Raw genomic sequence first — 20749 nt, 5'->3', positions numbered from 1 at the left:
CAGGTTTCATAATAAATTTGTGTTTAAAATAGCTATAATTTGTATTTCAAATCTCAGTGTAATTGTGTTTATAATGTGTGTTTTAGTAAATAGAGAAATATAGTAACAGTGTATCTGTAAGCATTTATGCACAAACACCATATTTTACAACCAGTCTGAGAAAGAGTCCTAGGGTCTGGGTGGCTTCCATGCTGTTCTATGCACTTTGTTTCCTTATTTACAGGATTGCTAAAATAAGTTACAGCAGCACTCACCTTCCCAGCATGCCTTGCTCTTTGCTTTGGAAAGTAATAAAGAAAAAGTCCTACAACTACTCATAAATAGCAACATGATTTCCTCCCCTTGAAATCAACAGTTTCTTTCCTGTTTTTTCTCCAGTCCCCCACAATAATCACTAAGCAAGTCTGTTCTTGGGTTTAAATAAAAAAGATGTTGGAAAGCTCCAACTTGTCTGATTAAGTTGGCACCTAGTTAAAGGATTCTTATTCTTTTTAGAGTCCCATTTATGGAAATGAAAGAAAATACCACCAACAGAAAAGTACATCAGTATGGTGATTTAACCTGTCAGCTGTATTGAAGGGCTGACGCTTCTTTGCCTGGAAATGATTAAAGCTGAATAGAAAGTTGTTATTTGGTTCCTAAATGTGTTAGACTTTGTGATATAAGTAGACATGAGTTTGCTTTCCGCTAAAGCACAACCTCAGTAGACCTGGGGAGTTACTTGATGGTGTTTCTAGGTAGACATCGTGAAGAGGTATGGAGGTAGAGGCACTAAGCAAACAAAGAGCAGTCAATAAGAATAAGTACTTGAGGGGCTGTGGAGATGACTCAGTGGTTAAGAGTATGTCTTAGTTATGGTTTACTATTGCTGTGAAGAGACATCATGACCATGGCAACTCATAAACAAAACATTTAATCGAGGGGGCTTGCTTACAGTTCAGAGGTTCAGTCCATCATGGCAGGGAGCATGGTGGCGTGCAGTCAGACATGGTGCTGGAGAAATAGCCAAGTGTCCTACATCTTGCAGGCCACAGGAAGTCCACTGACTGTCACATTGAGTGAAACTTGAGAAAAGGACCTCAAAGCCCACTCCTACAGTGACACACTTCCAACAGAAGGTGTGGCCCAGATTTAAGGTGTGCCCTCCAGCCTCAAGGTCTGGATTAAAGGTGTGTGTCATGTAGCCTCCTCCAGCAAGACCATGCTTTCTCCAATAAGACCACACCTCCTAATAGCACCACTCCCTATGAGTTTATGGGAACCAAATACATTCAAACTGCTACAGAGTACTTGGTGTTCTTCAGAAGGATCTGGGTTCAGTTCCCAACACTGCCATGGCTGCTCAAAAGAGTCTGCTCCGGGGAATCTGATGCCCTCTTCTAGCCTTATTGGGCACCAAGCATGTGTGATGCACATACATACATGCATGCAAACATTTACACACATAAGGAAAGGAATAAGCACTTAGACATGGTGGCGACATCTCCATAATCCCAGGGCTCCAGTCTAAGACATCTCGGATTACATGGTATGGCCCTTCCTCAGTCAGTCTGTCAATCAATCAAATTAATCAACCCATCAATCAATCATCAGACCATAGGAAGGATCTGAGCACCAAGGGTTCCTAGGGAATATTTGAATAGAAATTTCAACTTCTTTCAGAATTAACTTCTCAAAGCTAAGAACACTAGAACATCTGTGCACGATGACACTGCTACTAGCTCTGTACTTTCATGTCTGCTGCAATATGTAATTTAATTAATTTAAAATAAAATATAATAATTAATTTTAAAAATGTAGACAATTGGCTTGGGAGGTCAAGGCAGTAAATATAGACAATGAAGCACATAACAGAGTAGATGGAGTGTTTGTTAAAGGAATACCACGGTGGCTGGAAGACTGGTTTCGTCATTTCTATTTAGTGTCTAAATCTAGCCCAACACCATTGCCTGCACATACTTTTCCTGGTTCTGCTCCCCTGGATCATGTCTGTTCTCTTGAAATCTCAAAAGGAGATCTAGAGATAAATTATTTGCTCTAAAGCGTCTCTGTGTTTCTGAGCAAAGCTCGTGTGAACTCAGAGACTAAAGCAGCATGCTCAGGGTCTGCACAGGTCTGCACCAGATTCTCTGTGTATACATTAAGGATTCCAGTTTCACGTTTTTATGGGATTCCTGAGTGTGGGAACAAGTGGGCCTCTGTTTTCGTGCCTTCTCTTGGCCTCTTTTCCCTCTGTTTGTTTTGCCCAATTCCAATCTGTTAGTTTTTACTTTATCTTACTATATTGTATTTTATAATTATCCCTTAGAAGCCTATTGGTTTCCTAATGAGAGAGAGAAGGGAGCAGATCTAGATGACAGGAGTGTGGGAGGTAGCTCAGAGGAGCAGAGGGAGGAGAAACCATAATCAGGATATATTATTCAAGGGGAAAAGTCTATTTTCAATGAAAGAAAAAAAAAAAACCTCTATGTTTCACATTCTTGACATTCTGTTACTACATACCAGGATGGAAGAATGTTTTGTCTTCAGGATTTCCAGCAGTTGGTTTGGGGGATCATTCAGGCTGATAAATTAGTTACAATTTGAATCTTCCAAGTATGCACCTTAGTCAGTTTTTCGTCTAGCAAATTTCCTTAGTAATCCACACATATACAGTTACCTGCATTTGGATTCAAGTTCGGAAGATTACCCAGAGAACATTGCCTCCACACATATATTCCTCGGATCTGCCACAGTGCCTAAATTTCTACATTACATCTGCTACTTTGAGTTAGAATCTATTTTTTCAAGAGCTGTGGGAAATTTCCAGTATAGGAGCTGGGCTGTAGCTCAGGACAGAGAACTTACCTGGAGTGCATGAGGCATGTGGTCTTATCCCTAGTACTAAAAAGCGAATGAATAGTGTAGATAGGAAGGGAGGGTTGGAGGAGGGAAGGGAAGACATTGAGATTATAAGATTTGTTTGGAATAATACATATTGATAATTGTAAAAGTTTAAAATAGGATAATGAAAAGGGCTTGGCAAGTGGCTCAGAAACTGAGAATTTGCCTAGCATGCACAAGGCACCACATTCCTCCTTCCATATTGGAGAAGTCAAGATCATGATGGAGAAATCTACAGAGACAGCTGAACCAAGCTTGTAGGAACTCACTAACGTTAGACTGATAGCTGTGGAGCCTGCATGGGACTGCACTAGGCCCTCTGCATACAGGAGACAGTTGTATAGCTCGGTGTGTTTGAGGGGCCCCTGGCAGTGGGATCAGGATCTATCCCTGGTGCATGAGCTGGCTTTCTGGATCCCATTACCTATGGTGGGATGCCTTGCTTACCCTTGATAGAGGGCAGAGGGCCTTGGTTCTGCCTCAACTGAATGTATCAGGCTTTGCTGACTCCCTATGGGAGGCCTTATTCTTTTAGAGGAGGGAATGGGGGGGATGAGCCAGGCAGGGATGCTGAGGGGAAGCAGGAGGAAGGATGAGAGAGGGATTTATGGTTGGCATGTAAAATGAATAAAAAAAATTTAAATAAAAAAAAGACAATGAAGAAAAAGATCTCCAGTCTGAAGCAAATATCAACTAGTGAATTTGTCCACATAGAAAAACAATTGAGTATTGTTCAGACTATAACTACTCATAAACCTGATGTGGTTGCTATGGCAAACATTATCAAGAATGAGTGTATTTAGGGGCTGCAGCAGCAGCTACCCACCCTGAGTGGAGGAAGCAAACTACTCTCCATCCATTTACCCATTTTATGATATATCAGCTTTAAATCTTTGGATGCTTTGTCTAGATTTGGGAGCACAAACTCCCAAGTTGACACTTGTTAGGAGAACCTTGCATAATGCAAGGTTAAGAAAAGGAAAACTATTTCATTCTTAAATTATCTACTTTCTATAATTTTTAGAGCAGAAGCACTTTCCTTACCTTTTGTGCAAGCATCATGACCCGAAAGTGAAGAGTACTTCCCAGTACAAAGCTTTAAAGAGAGTGAAATCAATCATTTAGCTCTCATCCTTGTAAGTACCTACCTAGCTGAAAGAGCAATAAATGAGATCAGTTGAGGATTCTCTGATTCAGACCCTCTGGGCCAGAACATGATGAAGGGAACAGTCAGCCCTTTCCTATGTAAGGTCCCTGTCTCACGTGTAAGCTATGATCAGGCCATTGCCAGAACACGAAGCTTGTAAGGCTGGCACCGCAGAGGAATTTGGTGATTTCTAAGTTCTCTAGTATCATACCATTTAATTATTTTATAATATTTATCAATTAAATATTCAAATTGACTAAACTACAATAAAATAAAGAATTAAATGTGCGTCAGAGTCTTCTAAATTATAATTTAAAAGCTTTGTTTCTTGAGGACATTGCTATAAAATTTAAATCAGTTTCTTCATACTACCCAGTTACAGTTAGAGCTTAGCCTAAAAACAGGTTCTGGCTTCTGATTACTCTGAGAAGCCTAATGATGACGTATCTCTTTTGGATGGGATAAATGGGCAATGCTGTCTGTGTCTAGTTCCTAACTGTAGCACAAATTGATTATGGGCTGGGTGATGGAGCTTCTGTCTTGGTTCAACAGAACTCAAAGCCATTATTTATGAAGCCAGCAAGTGGTATTTAGAGAAAGAACATTGTATCCATGATGAAGATATCTTTCAGAACTATGGGCACGTGGTAATTGCTCTTTTTGCACCAGGCACCGGCATAAATGGGTCTGTTCTGCCTGTGACTGGCATGCCTCAGCTAGTGTGAACTGTGAATCCCTGTGACTGGCATGCCTCAGCTAGTGTGAACTGTGAATCCCTGTGACTGGCATGCTTCAGCTAGTGTGAACTGTGAATCCCTGCGACTGGCATGCCTCAGCTGAGTTCAGTACAGCCAGATGAGCTCTAACATGGACTGGGCGTGGCTGTAGCAGCATCAGCCTGTTTCAGTGAGTTTCTTTCTCCAGGAACATTTCAGTTCTTATTCCTCAGAGAATGTAAGACAATCCTACTTGGAGAGATTTAACTTGTTTATAATCTCATTATCTTTAGAGATCCTTACTCTAATAGAAAAATTATTGGAATTAAGAGGTTAAATGCAAATGTCTGTGGACTTGGCCTCTATTGATTTATTTGACGTCTTCTATGTTGGATATAAAAGCACAACTTGGCAAGTCAGAGGGTTTGATTTGGCTCACTCTTCTAGCAAACAAGCTATGCACAACACAAATCCACCTTCAAGTTACAGAGGTTCAGCTCTGAACCAGTTCAAATGAGTGCCTAGCTAAGAGTGTAAGCTGAGTGCTGATTGGCTGGGGCTGGTAATCAGGATACATAAAAGGCAGCACTGAAATATCTGGGGAGGTAGATGCTGTCACTGGCCTAGCAAATCTGTGTGCTCCTGAGACACCTCAGTACCATGAGTGGGTGCCCGTTTTTTGGAAACAGAGTGGGGTGAGTGTTTAATCTCTGTTCAAATGGAGGGGGCCACCACAGCATTAGCCTGTAAGCAGTTAAATTTCTGGACCTAAAAGTCACCTGACTTGTTATTATTTTCTTCACTTATTAATAAACCAAACAGAAATAGTAACAGAATCATAATGGCTTAGATTTATGGTCACTGTGTTTTTTCAAGCTCCTTTGTTTTTATGTCATTTACTCAAACTGCAGATCTTCTTTGAAACATTTATCTCTAGAAGACAGTGAAGAAGACAAAGCTCAAACTGGTGAGAACAGAGCCAGCAAAGGTGGACTCATCTACGGGAACTACTTGCAGGTAGGTGGCAAGTCTTCACCGGAGTTAACTGCTGTTGTTAGCCACCAACTTGGGCTCTGTGCCTTTCCTTGCCTTGTCTTTTTTTTAGCCATCAGCAGTTTTCTGAACCTTAGAACTCAACTATTCATTACGTATCTACGCCTTTTCAAATTTGCTGTAGCAAGTTAAGGGGTGAAATGTACCTCCCTAGAAGAGGTATGGCAAGAGCTGGAAGTTCTTTATCTAGACAGAAGATCGTGACAGATGAACTACGGTGTAGATGGCAGACAGGCATTGCCCAGGACATAGAAAAAGATCTGGTCAGAACCCCAGATTACCATAACAAGTCTTCGAATTCCTCATCACAAAGCAGAAATGTTAAAGGTGCACAGAACTTTCTCGAAATCACTAGTAAATAAAAGAGAGCTTTCAGTGAGGAATTCAGAGGTCATTATGGTTACTAGTCAGCTTAAAATTTTAAGACGGAAAGTAGAATCCTTGATGCCTTTTTTTTTTTTTTGATGATTTTGTAAGGATGATTGATTTAAAAAAAAACGTAAGCCCTTCCAGGAGCTTTTTGGAGGGAGGAGAGGAAGGTATCGCAGACTTGCAGCTGGCCAAACATCACACTCACTTAGGGGCAGTGCCATTTGCTAGCCAGGATTTCAATCTGCTCCTTATTAATGTGTGCTTCTGAAACTCCAGATCTGAAATCTCAAAATCAATCTTCTCATTTTCTTATTTAAAGTTGGAAAAAATTTTGAATGCTCAAGAACTTCAAAGTGAAATAAAAGGAAATAAAATCCACGATGAACACCTTTTTATTATAACTCATCAAGGTAAGTCGTAAGGGTTGGGAAACAATCAGCTGTTTTTGTAATGATTCATCATCAATAAGGCAACAGCCACTTTACCAGTAAGACAGTAAAAGACTGAGGAATTGTCGTCATTAGATACACTTGAGAAATTTCCGTGTCATGTGAAATTTCACAAGAATCCCTTTGAGCACTCCTCAGTTATTTTTGTGTTCCTTCACTGCCAGTTAGATTGTATGGGACTCCTTTTTTGTTCTGAGTTTGGGAGAGACTTTACAGCTCTTGAAATTTCAAAAGGATTTGCAAGCTAAGATGCTATTATGTTTTGCTTTCATAGAGCATCAAAAAAACCTACTTTCCAGAAATAAGTCCTTTTAATTTATTACAAATACATACATTTTTTGCATTTATATTTTTTAAAATTTTTATTGTTTCTTCATCTATTTTACATCCTGATGGAAGTTTTCCCTCCCTCCTTTCCTCCCATTCCCTTACCCTACCTTCCCTTTGCCCCCCCATCCACTCCTTCTCTGTTTCTACAAATACATATAATTTTATAAAAATTAAGTATTTAGCAAAAACACAAAGTTTTTATATTTGGTAATATTTTTCAGACCTTTTATTTCTGGATAGTGGTATTCAGGCTAGAAATCTGTATCTTCAGAAGGGCCTTGTACACTGAGATTACATGGACATTTTCACAAATATGTATATTAATAGGCCTACGACCCCACAATATTAAGAATGCTTGCTGTGTGGTTGTCAGTTCTGTGTTATATTGTGTGTCTGTCCAGGAGCTCTGCTCTAATCTACAAACCCATACACTTTTCCCTTTCAATGAGTTCTTGTCTTTTGTTCAAATGAGTTCTTATTCCCCTGTGTGGTTAACACCAGAAAAGCCTTTTAATGAAGAAATTAACAATAGGAAAGAGTCTGCTCATGGTGTTATATGTTTTGTATTTGTTTATTTTTTTCCTTAAATTTTCATTGGTGGCTCATACTTAAGTAAAATCAGTAAAAGAGGAACCCTGGCTAGTCAGCCTGAATGAAATACAAAGATAATTTTGAACCCCATCTCTGTTCTGAATGACACAATCTTAGTCAGATTACTTAGATTTCAGACCTCCAGCATCCAAAGAAGACAATTATTCTGTGTTCCTACTTGTTTCCATGATGAGGAGATGAAATAATGATTAATAAACACTTGAGTATAACACATAGCAAGCTTATAACAGAAGGTGGGCATTGTGATTTGATGTCTTCCAGGCTTTAGTTACAGTGTGCAGGCAGGGGCTCATAGGACTACCCACACAAGGTTCAACCTGGAAACAGACATATAAAATGACCAGCAAACATTTGATTTCCTTGTTATCTAAATATAAAATTTTGATCTCCCCAAATCTTAAGCACAACTGAAAATTATAATGCAGTTTCCTAATTATCACAATGGAGCCTTTATCCATAGAATGGCACCACATGGGATACACCAGGGACATCAGATTGTTAACCTTCTATGCTCATCTAATTATTACACTGATGATTTAGTTTGCTTATTCATTAAGCAAACACCCACTGCCAAGCATTGTGCTAGTTACTGAAGGAAAACATAGATGACTATGATGAAAATTCTTCTTTTGTGGATTTTCTTACGTGAAAGGACAAGCTAATGGGAAAGAATCATTTTGCTTGCCATGAAGAGTCTGGTAGCACGAGTCAAACTGTCTTCCTATGTCTGTCACGTTCTTACTATGAATCTTGAGTCTGAAGCACAAGCTCCCACCTAAAGGAAGATAACTGATCACTGCAGAAATGGATTAACTGGGTGATGTTAAGGAAAGTTCTTTATCCCCAATGACATTCTTAGTCACCAAATGTTTTAGTCCTAACATGCATCTTCTACTCGGCTAGGCTGTAGGACTTTTCAATATTGGTTGTATTATTTGGTTACCCCTGTGGAAGAGGAAAGCAAGCTCTCACAGACAAATCCCACTTACATTCCTCAGCAGAAATGCTCTGATAGAATTTTGGCTTAAGGAAGTGGCCTGGAACTGAAGCAGGAACTCTCAGAGAGGCTGTGCTGCTGGAGACTAACTCGCTTAGAAGACAAAGGGCCTCTCAATTGGCAATGTGATTAGCATGAGGCCTCACTGTGACTGTTTGATCAGTCAGCTATCTGCTTTCTTGTCTATCTTGAACCCACAAGTCCCTAGAATTGTGCCAATAACGAACAACCAAAACCCAAGAACCCCCCCAATAAAGAAGAAGAAGAACAACAACAAAACCTTGCTTTATAAATATAAGACCTTCTAGTCCTTCATCTAAGCTTGTGATTGCTAATTTCTCAGTGGAGGGGTGAAGCTGAGGATCAGGTGTCTACACAAGAAGTGAGAATGGGTTGTGTGCACTATCCTAAAAGACCTGAACAAATATGTCTGCTGGGAGGAGCCTCTGTACTAATAACAAAAATACAGAATAAAGTAAAATTCCCAGTATATTAGAAATTAAAAAATAGAGATAATTAAAATTAAGTGCTTATTTCTAACATAAAAATGAGTCCATGATCATATTTATTAATTTTAAAGTTATACTTTTCAATTTCCTATAAGTATCTGTCATATAATTATAGTCAAAGAGGCACCTGTAACTTTCTAACTGACTTTTTAAAATTACAGCTTATGAACTCTGGTTTAAACAAATCCTCTGGGAACTAGATTCCGTTCGTGAGATTTTTCAAAATGGCCATGTAAGTTGCAATGTCATTAAACTGTGTTTGTATACCTTTTTAATGCACATAGAAAGTCTGAAGTGAACATTCTAACTAATATTTAACAAAATACTGAAATGACTAAAGGGTTTTTGGAGATTCTTTCTGAGAAGTTTCGTTGTTATTTCAAGTCTTAAAGTCCTTTTATGTGACTCACTCCTCTCTTTAAGATGCTGTTCTAAATGGGGTAGGCTACCAGGCTAACTTGTAATGATCCCAGATCCCACAGCAGGTAACAGAATTCTATTTCTATTTAGTTTTGCCTATGGTAAGATAAGTGGAGGGAAGACAAGATAGGCTAGATGAGGGAAATGACAAGGGAAGAATCAGAAGAGGAAGAAAAAAGGGGAAAGGGTAAGAAGACAGATGAGAGAAGACCGAACAGCACCTGGGGCTAGGAGAAGAGCAACCACACGCACCCATCTCCCATCTTCCATTTTCCATTTCTGAGGCTGGAGACTATCATAGGTTCCCTCTCTGAGGCTCTGCTCCATGAGCTCCAGTTCTTTTTTTTTTTTTTTAACAGATCCTGCCTCAAGTTTATTTGTAAAAACAGCATGGGGTCCTGATCATCTGCAAATAGTGTGTAGGTGTGTCACACCAGTCCATCTCTCTGGCAGACAGAAACCTTTTCTATGGGGCCTTCACAGGGGCCTGGGCACCTTTGGGAGCCTGAGCTGGAGCTGAGGCCTCTGCCTTGGTTTGAGCCTTGGGCTTCGGCTGGCAGAGCCTACGACCCTTGGCCATGTAGCTTCTAATCTCTTTCCCGAGCTTGGGGTGAGCGATGAAAGCGAGACGGCTAAGCTTGCGGCTGGGGCCCTTTGGCATCTTGGGCTTAACTGCCTTGGGCTTCACAAGGGCCTTGATGGCCTCTGCACGCGCACTCACTGCCTTTGCGTTGTTGGCCTGCATCTTCTTCAGGCCTTTCTTGTTGTGCTTCTTGACAAAGCGCATGTTCCTCAGGAACTGAACTTGGGGTCAACCCCCTTAAGAGATTCGTATCTTTGTGACCGGGGTTTCTTGATACCATTTCTGTGCCATTTTTGAGACTGGTTGTGTGTGGTGTGGTTCTTGGACTTGGCCGTGTCGGAATGGTAACCGGCGGCTCCTGAACCGCCTGGGACCTGAAGAGAAAAAAGAGCTCCAGTTCTTATTTTCTGTCTGTCTCTGTCTCTGTCTCTGTCTGTCTCTGTCTTTGTCTGTCTCTGTCTCTGTCTGTCTCTGTCTCTGTCTCTGTCTCTGTCTCTGTCTCTCTCTCTCTCTCTCTCCCCCCCCCCACCCTTTTTTGTGAATACGTCACCGTGGTTTGTCAGTAGCAACCTGGGCTTTCAGTGAAGAATAGATTAATAGAGTTATCCATTTATCTAATCATTTCCTAGAAGTCTCTCTGGTACTTTGAGCTTTCTTCTCTGAAATAAAATGAAATGAACTTTCTTCTCTGAAACAAAATGAAAGCAGAAGCATGCTTTGAAATCAGAGGCAGTTGTTTTCATGGACAGTTTCTAACTTGCATCTGCTTTAAGAATAGAAAGAAATTCCAATTTGGAGAAATCTCTTTCATGCAACTCAGAATTGCAGAATTTTCACAAATACTCATGGTACATTTTAGTTCCAGTTGTCTCTGTTAAGATTTACACAAAGCTGACAGACAGCAATGCATTGCCATTCACAATCTACTCTGTATCTTCTCAAAATCCAACCGACTACTCAAGGTTTCTTCCTTCCATACCAGGTCAGGGATGAGAGGAACATGCTCAAGGTGATGACTCGGATGCACAGGGTGGTGGTCATCTTCAAGCTCCTGGTGCAGCAGTTCTCTGTGCTGGAAACAATGACTGCCTTGGACTTTAACGACTTCAGGTGTGCACTTCCCAGTTCAGAATGCAATGGGGTTCACTCTCTCGTTCTGATTCTTTAAAAGAAGAACGTGTATGGAGTGAAAGGAGAAGCCTGTTTCATTAGCACTTGAAGGACACTCATGGCTGTGATCACAGAATACTTGAGGAGTGGTTAAAAACATTCCATGACTCATTTTTAGATATAAAACTAGATGATCAACTAATTTCAGTTTATCATCATGTGTCCTGTTTTTCTCAATAAAAGATATTAGACATGGGATGGCTTAAACAGCTCACAATATGAAAATGCAAGACATGGCAGTGGTATATAAATAAAATATGCCAACCAAAATGTCAGTATTCATTATATACTGTCTATTTTGGCTCTAACCTTTCAAACACACACAGCCATCTGTATATGTGTGTACATTCATATCTGCATCTGAATATGACTTACATCTTTAAAAAGCACACATACAAGAATTTTTTTTTCTAAAATTAGAGAAGAAATTTTCTCAAGAAATTTAAACCGAGTCCATCATATGGTGTAATAGGCTAGGTTCCCAACAAGTTTCAAAGGAAAAAAAAGAGGAAAAAGTCGAGTTATTTGTGGTAGCATTTAAGACATTAAACTCTCAGCATCACTTAGGAGAGTTAGAGGATTTGAGAGTCTTGATGGTTTAGTCACATTCTCGGTCATCTTTGTCTGTGTCAGGCAACATCTCATTGTTTGTACTTACTCCATCTCATGGATGCTCACCTGGGTAGGAAGATGGATGATAATATCCATGATTAGCACTGGGAGATGGATTAAATAATATTTGTATACAATCTTCTGCCATTGTGGAAAACACAATCTTAATGTCCACCTGTCTTTTTTTCTTAGAAAAGAAAAGCATGACACACATGCTCACTATTATTTATGTGTATATTTATTCAATTTATTCTTATGGAAAATTTATATTATCTATTATGTCTATAAATTAATTTATACTAAAATATCTATTACACATATTAAAATATATGACATTTCATGTCTATGAGTCTATCCAACCTCAAAGCAGTCCACAGTGACAATGGTGCTTATGTATCTCATTTTTTATTTACATAAGAGGCTTCTTAGGTAGAATTCCAGGTGGCTGTCTGTTCCCGATAGATATTCTGACAAACCCTCAGTTTAGGAGGAGCCGTGTAGAGGTGTACAGTCTCATCTCTTTCTTGCTCTTTTTTCCCTTCTCATGTTAATTCTTAGAGAGTACCTATCTCCAGCATCGGGCTTCCAGAGTTTACAGTTCCGACTGCTAGAAAATAAGATAGGTGTTCTTCAGAGCCTGAGAGTCCCTTACAACAGGAGACACTATCGCGGTAACTTCAGAGGAGAGGAGAGTGAGCTCTTGCTGAAATCGGAGCAGGAGCAGACGCTGCTGCAGCTGGTAGAGGTAGGAGCAGCATGGCCTCCCAAGTACAGCTCCAACCTCTTGCTAACTCAGCTTCTGTGGCATCAGAATTCAAGCACTCTTATCAAAATAGCGTGACATTCATGATAAACAAAGACAGAAAAGAAAACCTACTAAACTTATAATTAAGCTTACTAAAATATTTAAAATGTTAAGAATCTTATTGAGAAATTACACAAGATTTATATAATTGTATGCCAGTATCTAAAAGCTTCATCACCTCATTAAATTATTCTATCAAATATTCCTACTAAGCAATATGCAAGTAGCTGATTTTTTTGGCCTTGATTGTGTTTGATTATTTAATCAACTTTGTTTCTCTGAGATATAGCATAATTGAAAATTATAATGAAAAATTTTGCTAATTAAATTGCTAAGAATGTTCCCATCACAAAAATTCCTTTATTATTCAAATTTTCTGGGAATTTACAAATAGTGTTTATGAATGATTAATTTGATTTTTTTATGGTAGCATGATACAAATTTCGTCTTGATTTTTGTCACTAAGCTTTTCTCTTTGCAAATTAATTTTTTTTCTCTAGTGAATTGCATTCTGTCCTTAATCCCCTAGGTGTTGCAAGTGTAGGCAATTAGGTTACTATTGCCTGTATACTACTGGGAAACTTAATAAGACAGAGTAAAGTAAATAAAAGACTAATTTCAAAAGTAAATGCAGGATGAGCAAGACAAGATAGGTGTTAATAAAGTCAGATTGATTTCCAGGCTACGAGGTCATTTGCAATCTTTGAATGATTGCAGGGGCAGCTGGAGAGATGGTCCCATGGTTAAGAGAACTTACTGCTCTTCTAAAGGATGGCAGTTTGGTCCCCAGCACCCACATAGGGTAGCTCACAACCATGTAAAGCTCCAGGGGATTAGTGTCCTCTTCTGGCCTCAGTGACCACTGCCCCAAGTTTTATGTCTCAAAATTATGACGACGTTAAATGTTTATGTTTACCAGGTATTCACCTAAATAATTATTTATTTAAGGCATGGCTAGAAAGAACACCTGGTTTAGAGCCGCATGGATTTAACTTCTGGGGAAAGTTTGAGGAAAATATCCTGAAAGGTCTAGAAGAGGAATTCCTAAGGATTCAGGTAATTGTGAATTCAAGCCATAAACTTATTATGAAAAGAATTAGAAATTTAACCTATAAATTGTCTGTTGTTATAATTTTCTTTATAATCTGTCTTTTACAAATGTATCTTCTTGGATTATATATTACATGATTGACTTAACTTTCTTCATAGGGATAAAAACAATGCCAAGTTAAGATCTACATTACAAAGAACGATTTTTACCTATAACAAACAGCTAGTACTGGTGTATCTTTTATTCTTATTGAAAATTGCATATTATGTTCAATTCACACACAACTGGCATAGGAGAGAGAAACTAGGCAAATATATTTAACCATGTAACATTTGCTAATGTTTCTACTAGATCCTTTTCATTGGCCACAGACAGTATCAATCAATTCTTTCTTTTTTAAATGAGATTGTTTCCAAATTTTCTTCAAAGTAGAGGTCTTTCACCTGTCCTCATGACTCAGCTTCTCTAGTCACTCAACTTTGCCACTTTGAGAAGGGATTCTGAAAGCACAGACTTTGAAGTCACGTGATATGGGCTCAACTTTCATCTTCTCCATGGACGTCTGTGACAATAAATAAACTACTTCACTTCTTGCATAACTTAACTTGTAGGCAAAATAGAAAGTAAGGATATCTACCACAAATAATTATCATGATATATTCACGTTTTAAAGTATTTCAGTAACAGTTGAACCATGGACCCTCTGCAAGAACAAGTGCTTTTAACCACTGAGCCATCTCAATGTTTTTGAGGGATCTCTGAACACTACCAACTTTTTATCTTCCAATAGCTTTCACATTTTTTTTTTACCTACTACCAACACTTGAGTGCAGATTTCCACTAAAGCAAAGGTCTTTTCATTGGTTGTTCCATCCCTTCCCCATTGTAGGCCTTTCAGTTCATTCTCTGTGCTGTGGTAGTCTTAGTTGTCTTTCCAAAACGCAAACCTGATGACCTCTTCCTCTTGCCTAAAACCTCTTATGTATACTTTTTGCTCTCAAGAAAAAGATAAACATCCATGACATGGACCCTAAGGCTTTTCATATATCACATGGTCGAACTGCACTGGGCTTCTCTCACTAGCTGAGCTCAGTGGTCTGATCCTCTCAGCTGAAAATGTTTGCCACCAGGCAGAGCTTTCCATCTTTGCCAACCTTCTTATTCCTGTCACTTCCTGTGGTAATGCTTCTCTTCCTGTACAGTGCTGTCCCTGATCACAAAGCTGTGCTTGGTTGACTAATTGCAACACATCTTATTCCTAAAAGATAATGTGTTTGAGGTGAGATGATTCAATTTTTGCTTACATTTTTATGTCCACTATTTTCCTGTGAGCATTTATTTAATAAATGAATAATAATAGCGATACTATTACTTACAGGATTTCACCACAAAGTGCTTGCTCTGATGGATTGAGGATAATTGGGCTACTGCAGTCCAAATAACCAATTTCAAGTGGAATTGTAGGGTGTCCAAATAAAGCAGACTTGCTTTAACCAATCAAAGAAAGCAATTAAATAAAAACAAAATACAAAACATATTTAAGAAGCTTCATTTATAGACTAAAAAAGTCAAAATAGAATTTAAATAGAATTAATAGTCTTTCTGATTAAGAAGTAATGTTTTCTAAGACTTTTTTTGAAGAGTATTTGATATTAAATTATTTAAACATAAGTAAAATGAGAGAACAGCAAGTATATGGAAGATCCCTTCTTGCAAGATGTTATCTTCCACATTGTAGTGTTTGATGTAAAGATAAATACTTAGGGTACACCCTTGCCACAAGCTGAGGATTTATTTCTCCTAAGGGAAGCAGTCTAAAACAGCAATCTGTTCTCTGATTGGGAAGATTAAAGCAATATTTTCCCTTAAGGCTAAGGAAGAGTCTGAAGAAAAAGAGGAACAGATGGCCGAGTTCCGGAAGCAGAAGGAGGTGCTCCTCTGTTTGTTTGATGAGAAGCGCCATGAACATCTCCTAAGTAAAGGTAGATGTGTTAGTCTAAGGGTCTTACACCTCAAGAGTGTATCTGTGAGAACAAAATACAATGTTATAAGCTTGTCTAGCAAGCCTAATTTTGGGGGAAATCTGATGAAAATTGTTTTCCTACTTAGAGAAGTCAGAAGTGGGTAAATATTGTGTCTGACCGCCCTTCATTAGCAAACTTGCTTGTTCAATATAGTTACAAGACACTAGCAAACATTTTTGTACTATGTGCTACACGGAAGAGTATCAAGGTAAAGTTTTGTTGTAAAATACTTCAAAAAGTTTTTAGAAATAAGAAACACAGACATAATCATTTTTTTATTGTACAATACAGAGTGTAGCAGAAGCATGAGCTTAGCATTAAATAGTTGCTAGGCCCCCATATCTATAAGCCCTCAGTGAAACATGGCTAAACTTTTGTTCTCACAATGAGGGGTGAAGCATTTTTTAGCTTCCATGCCACACCCTTATATAATCACTGTGCACTCTCAAACCGAGGAAACATATTTTATATGAATTAGAAAAAAATTAATTTTTTTGTTTGGTTTCAGATAGGATATTATTATGTAGCCCAAACTGGCTTTAGATCCATGATCCTATCTCAGCTCTTGAGTACTAGGACTACAGATGCGAACCACCACATCCAAAACAAACAAACAAACACACAACAAAAACATTTTCAAATAGGAAATGAAGTGAATTTTGCTTGCTTTTTGAATCATGAACCACTGTATTGCTTCAATTGGAAAATACCTATATCATGGGAGTTACCTATTCTTTATATCAGACTGTCCTAATATCACTGAACTTATTTGAGAGTCTAAAATAATCTATACATATATATGCATAATATTAAATATATAGATATTATATTAATTTGCTTTTAGAGCCATAGAATACTAAGTTCAAGCTAAGGAAGAAAAACTTAAACTAAACAGTAGTTTATTTTTCTCTGAAAACGCCCAAAGCATTTAACTATTTAAGATGATAATTCAAATTAACATGATTGTTTTACAGTAGCTATAGAGTTGAGACTTGCTGGGAACTCAATCTCATCGGTAAAAGCCCTAGCCTAGGGCATGCTAAGGTCTTGTGCTCCATTCCTAACACCAAAAAGAGAGATTTTAATGCTGAAAACTTGCTGCATGTCCTCCAGGTGAACGACGACTGTCATACCGTGCACTCCAGGGAGCTCTGATGATCTATTTTTATAGGTAAAAAGAAAATTTAAAAAAAGAAAAGGAAGTGAAACTGAAGGGTGGATATGGAGGATGTGCCAAGGATACATACGGTTTATAAAGCACAATCACAGAAAGTAATTACTGTAAATGACAAGTCTGACTTTACCCATGTAGTTGGCTGTTTATGTACATGTGCAGACAACCAAATACATGTTGTTTTTTAATTATAGAGAGCATTATGTGTCAGTCATTAAGTGTCCCCAAAGGCCAAAACTAACCTTTACTTAGAAGTTCAGTTATGTAATAATTATTTCATTAAAACATAGTTTGAGAGACTTGTCTGTTTTATCAAATGAAAATTTGAGGCCAGTGAGATGGATGAGTGTGTAAAGGCACTTTCCACCAAGCTGGACTGCATGAATTTGATTCTTAGGGCATTCATGATGGAAGGAGAGAATTGACTCCTTCCAATTGTCTCCTGTCTTCCAAAGATGCTCCAGCCATGCTGTATACATACCCTGGCCCACCCCTACATAAAGAAAATACAATTAAAATCTAAAATAAAAAGAAAAGTAAGCAGTTGAGAATGTTTCATAGCCAATTGTCTACTTGGTCAGTAGTTTCATATAAAATTTTCGTTACTGTCTAAAATGTTTTTGGGCTTCCCTGGGTGTTCATCTTCTCCTTGGGACTCATGAATATGTGCCTAGCCAGTGAGGATTACATTGTCAAACAAGCTTCCAGGGACTGTTTATAGAATTTTTTAGTCGTATGTTTTAATTTTGCATTTCTCTGAGATTGGTTTCTTCAGAATCAGAAGAAACAAAATCTTTTAGCTTTGTTTTTCTCATCTCAAAATAAAGAAATGTCCTAAGTAAAATATGTATCAATAATGTTGATGGCTTAGATAAAGAAAACCCAAGCATAGTAAGGGACATAGAAATCATGTTTATGTATCTGCTTAGAAGCATTTGATTGTTGTTAGTATTCTGTTTAAGATACTGTACATATTTCCCTTCCAGTAAGATAGTATTAGGCAGGATCTTTGTCTGGTTACCTCATACATATTACATGGAACTTTCTAGACTTCACACAAATACTAGGCAGTGAATAGTGTTATTCCCAGTTTTTGAAGTAAGGGCTGAGAGGACAATCCAAAGGTACTATAGCTCCTAAGTACTAAGTTTGACTAGGACCAACACACAGACATTCTGGCTTGTCTTGGTGCACTGGATTTTCTTAATCAGAAAGACTTCTTACTGTTGTTTCCTGTAGAGAGGAACCCCGATTTCAGGTCCCTTTCCAGTTGCTGACCTCACTTATGGACATAGACACGCTCATGACCAAATGGAGATGTAAGTACTCCTCCAAAAGGTCCCCTTGTGCCTTTACCACATTTCAGGAATCGAGAAAATGTTTTATTTCATTTTTAGAATCAAAGGGAAAAGTAAAATTTGTGTCAGTGTTAATATATACTATCTCCATCCCCATACCAATGCCTTTAAAAAATGAAATTATTTGCTTTATTTTATTTCCTAAGTTTTCAGTTAGTCTTTTGGTTGGTGTTTGAAACAATAGGTTTCATTACATTTACATACTCACACATCATTTTACTTTGTATTCACCCTGCCACCAACCTCCCCTTTCTGTCCCCTTCCTATCTGGTGTTTCTTCCCTGCACATGGCCACCCTTGCATGTTCATGTGTGTGTTATTAAGACTAGGCCCAAATGAGAGAAAGCATGTAGTATTTTCTTTTTATTTCTTATCCCTCAGGACTCTTTCATTTCTCAGTTTCAACAGTCCTTCCTTTAACTTTACATGATGACTCCCAATGCACAATTTCAAATTGTTGCTTTATTTAAAATTTTTTTTTTCTGGAGAAAGGTTCCCACAGAGAAACAAATGGGAAGGACCCATGAAAGCCATTATGTGGCCCTGCCTCCCCATTACTGTGCTCCCAGGCTTAAAGCAATGAAGAAAGAAGTAAATTGCATGTAGCCAAAGCCACAGGGTTGCTAGGCAACCTGATGGCCTCCTTGGGTGCTCACATTTGACCTTTCCATCTGGCTAAGTGATAAGGTGTCAGCCTTTGCTGAAGCAATAATCATTACCAACGCTTTGGTTTTAGAACACCGAGGAGCTAATGGCAGAAAAATATTCATGCAGTAAATTTGTGTGTTTGCCTAGATAATCATGTGTGCATGGTGCACAGAATGCTTGGCACCAAGGCTGGTACTGGGGGATCTTCAGGCTATCAGTACCTACGCTCAACGGTGAGGTAAGCTGGGGCTTCTCACCATGTTGGAAGTTAGCAAGTCTTGGTGTTAACATGTCTATGCATGTCATTTTGGAGAAGTTACACTGACATCTGTCTAAACTGATAGCAGCACATTTAGTTAAATACCAATATTCCTACGGAAACTCAAGGTAATTGTATACAGTTCTTAGTTCCTGGACTTCATCATTTCATCCTGTGACAAAAGGTGTTCTGGTATCAATGGCTACCAAATTGGCAATAGTATAGAGCAGTTGTTCTCAATCTATGGGTCATAAACCCTCTGAGGTCCAATGACCATTTCACAGGGGCCACCGAAGACCATAGGAAAGCACAGATATTTACATTTACACATTTACACAGACATAATTAGCCTGGACAGTGTTTCTAGTGCATCCTCTTATTTAATCCTCACAAAGTCCTAGCTGGAGGAAATACTGTAGATTTCATTTTATAGAGTTAGACTCTTCAGCTTCATATCCATGTCCCCATATGTTACAAGCGACTGAAGCGGGATTCCAAAACAGATTTAGTTGACTTCAAAGCAAGTTTTCTTCCTCCACAAAACTTTACCAGATTTTGCCATTTTGAAACTATCTTTTAAAATAGCTGGCTAACAAACAGAAAAGAAATTTTATATGAAAACCACTCTGTAAATGTTTGAAATGAAGCCAAGATGATATTTAAATTTATTAATCCTTTATAGATGTCACAGGACAGCTACTCTGTAGTTAGGAAATATTTTCCAATGAGCAACTTAGAACTCCATATTTTAAATGTATTACTTTACATGTCGCCCTTTTACAATAAAAAAATAAGGGGCCTAGAGTAATGTCTCAGTAGTTAAAAATATTTACTGTTCCTCTAGAATTTGATTCCCAACACCCATATAAGTCAGCATGTAGTTTCAGGTTCAGGAAGAGGATGCCTCTGGCCTCACCAGTACCTACACTCATATTCACTTACCTACATACAGACATACACTTAAGTATTTTTTAAAAATTAATAAAAATAAATCTTTCAACAAATAATAAATAAGAACACAACTTTATCTGCATGAAAACAATATCACAACAATTACTCTAGGTTTAATTCAGATCACTCTGGTCTGAATCAAGCATATTACTGTTTAAAAACATTAATCTGGGATGTGATTAAATGTTACATAATATTAGTACCAATCTAGAAACCAACCTATATATGTTACATATGACATACAAGATATAAGGTTGAATATTGTTTATGGGAAATATTTTTAAAAAATTATGGAGTAGAACATTTTTAATTTTTCATATCAACACTCTAACATGTAGATTGCATGTATGTTTCCAGTGACAGGTACAAAGTGTTTGTGGATTTATTTAACCTCTCAACATACCTGGTTCCCCGACACTGGATACCCAAGATGAATCCGACCATTCACAAATTCCTTTACACAGCTGAGTGCTGTGACAGCTCTTACTTCAGCAGTGATGAGTCGGATTAAATTCTTCTGGATATCTGTGAAAACTACAGCATTCTTAGTCCGTCTTCTATTTTATAAGTTTTTATGAATACATGTTTGGAGTAATGTATTTATATATGTAGCTCAGTGTCATGGT

General features: G+C 38.2%; 1 protein-coding gene and 1 pseudogene across 1 annotated transcript; one reads left to right on the top strand and one right to left on the bottom strand.

The window, feature by feature from the left end:
- Positions 1-5406: 5406 nt before the first annotated feature.
- Positions 5407-20749, top strand: Tdo2 (tryptophan 2,3-dioxygenase). The gene is made up of 12 exons (XM_059264751.1): positions 5407-5441; positions 5658-5763; positions 6491-6581; positions 9230-9300; positions 11054-11181; positions 12412-12598; positions 13607-13714; positions 15580-15691; positions 16847-16904; positions 18147-18226; positions 19061-19151; positions 20481-20749. The coding sequence occupies exons 1-12, from the start codon at positions 5407-5409 to the stop codon at positions 20632-20634; spliced, it is 1221 nt and encodes a 406-aa protein (XP_059120734.1). The 3' UTR covers positions 20635-20749.
- LOC131912791 (large ribosomal subunit protein eL29-like) lies at positions 9955-10918 on the bottom strand (annotated as a pseudogene).

Source organism: Peromyscus eremicus, chromosome 6, assembly GCF_949786415.1.
Source record: "Peromyscus eremicus chromosome 6, PerEre_H2_v1, whole genome shotgun sequence".
Taxonomy (NCBI): Eukaryota; Metazoa; Chordata; class Mammalia; order Rodentia; family Cricetidae; genus Peromyscus; species Peromyscus eremicus.
This window is presented reverse-complemented; position numbering and strand designations above follow the sequence as displayed.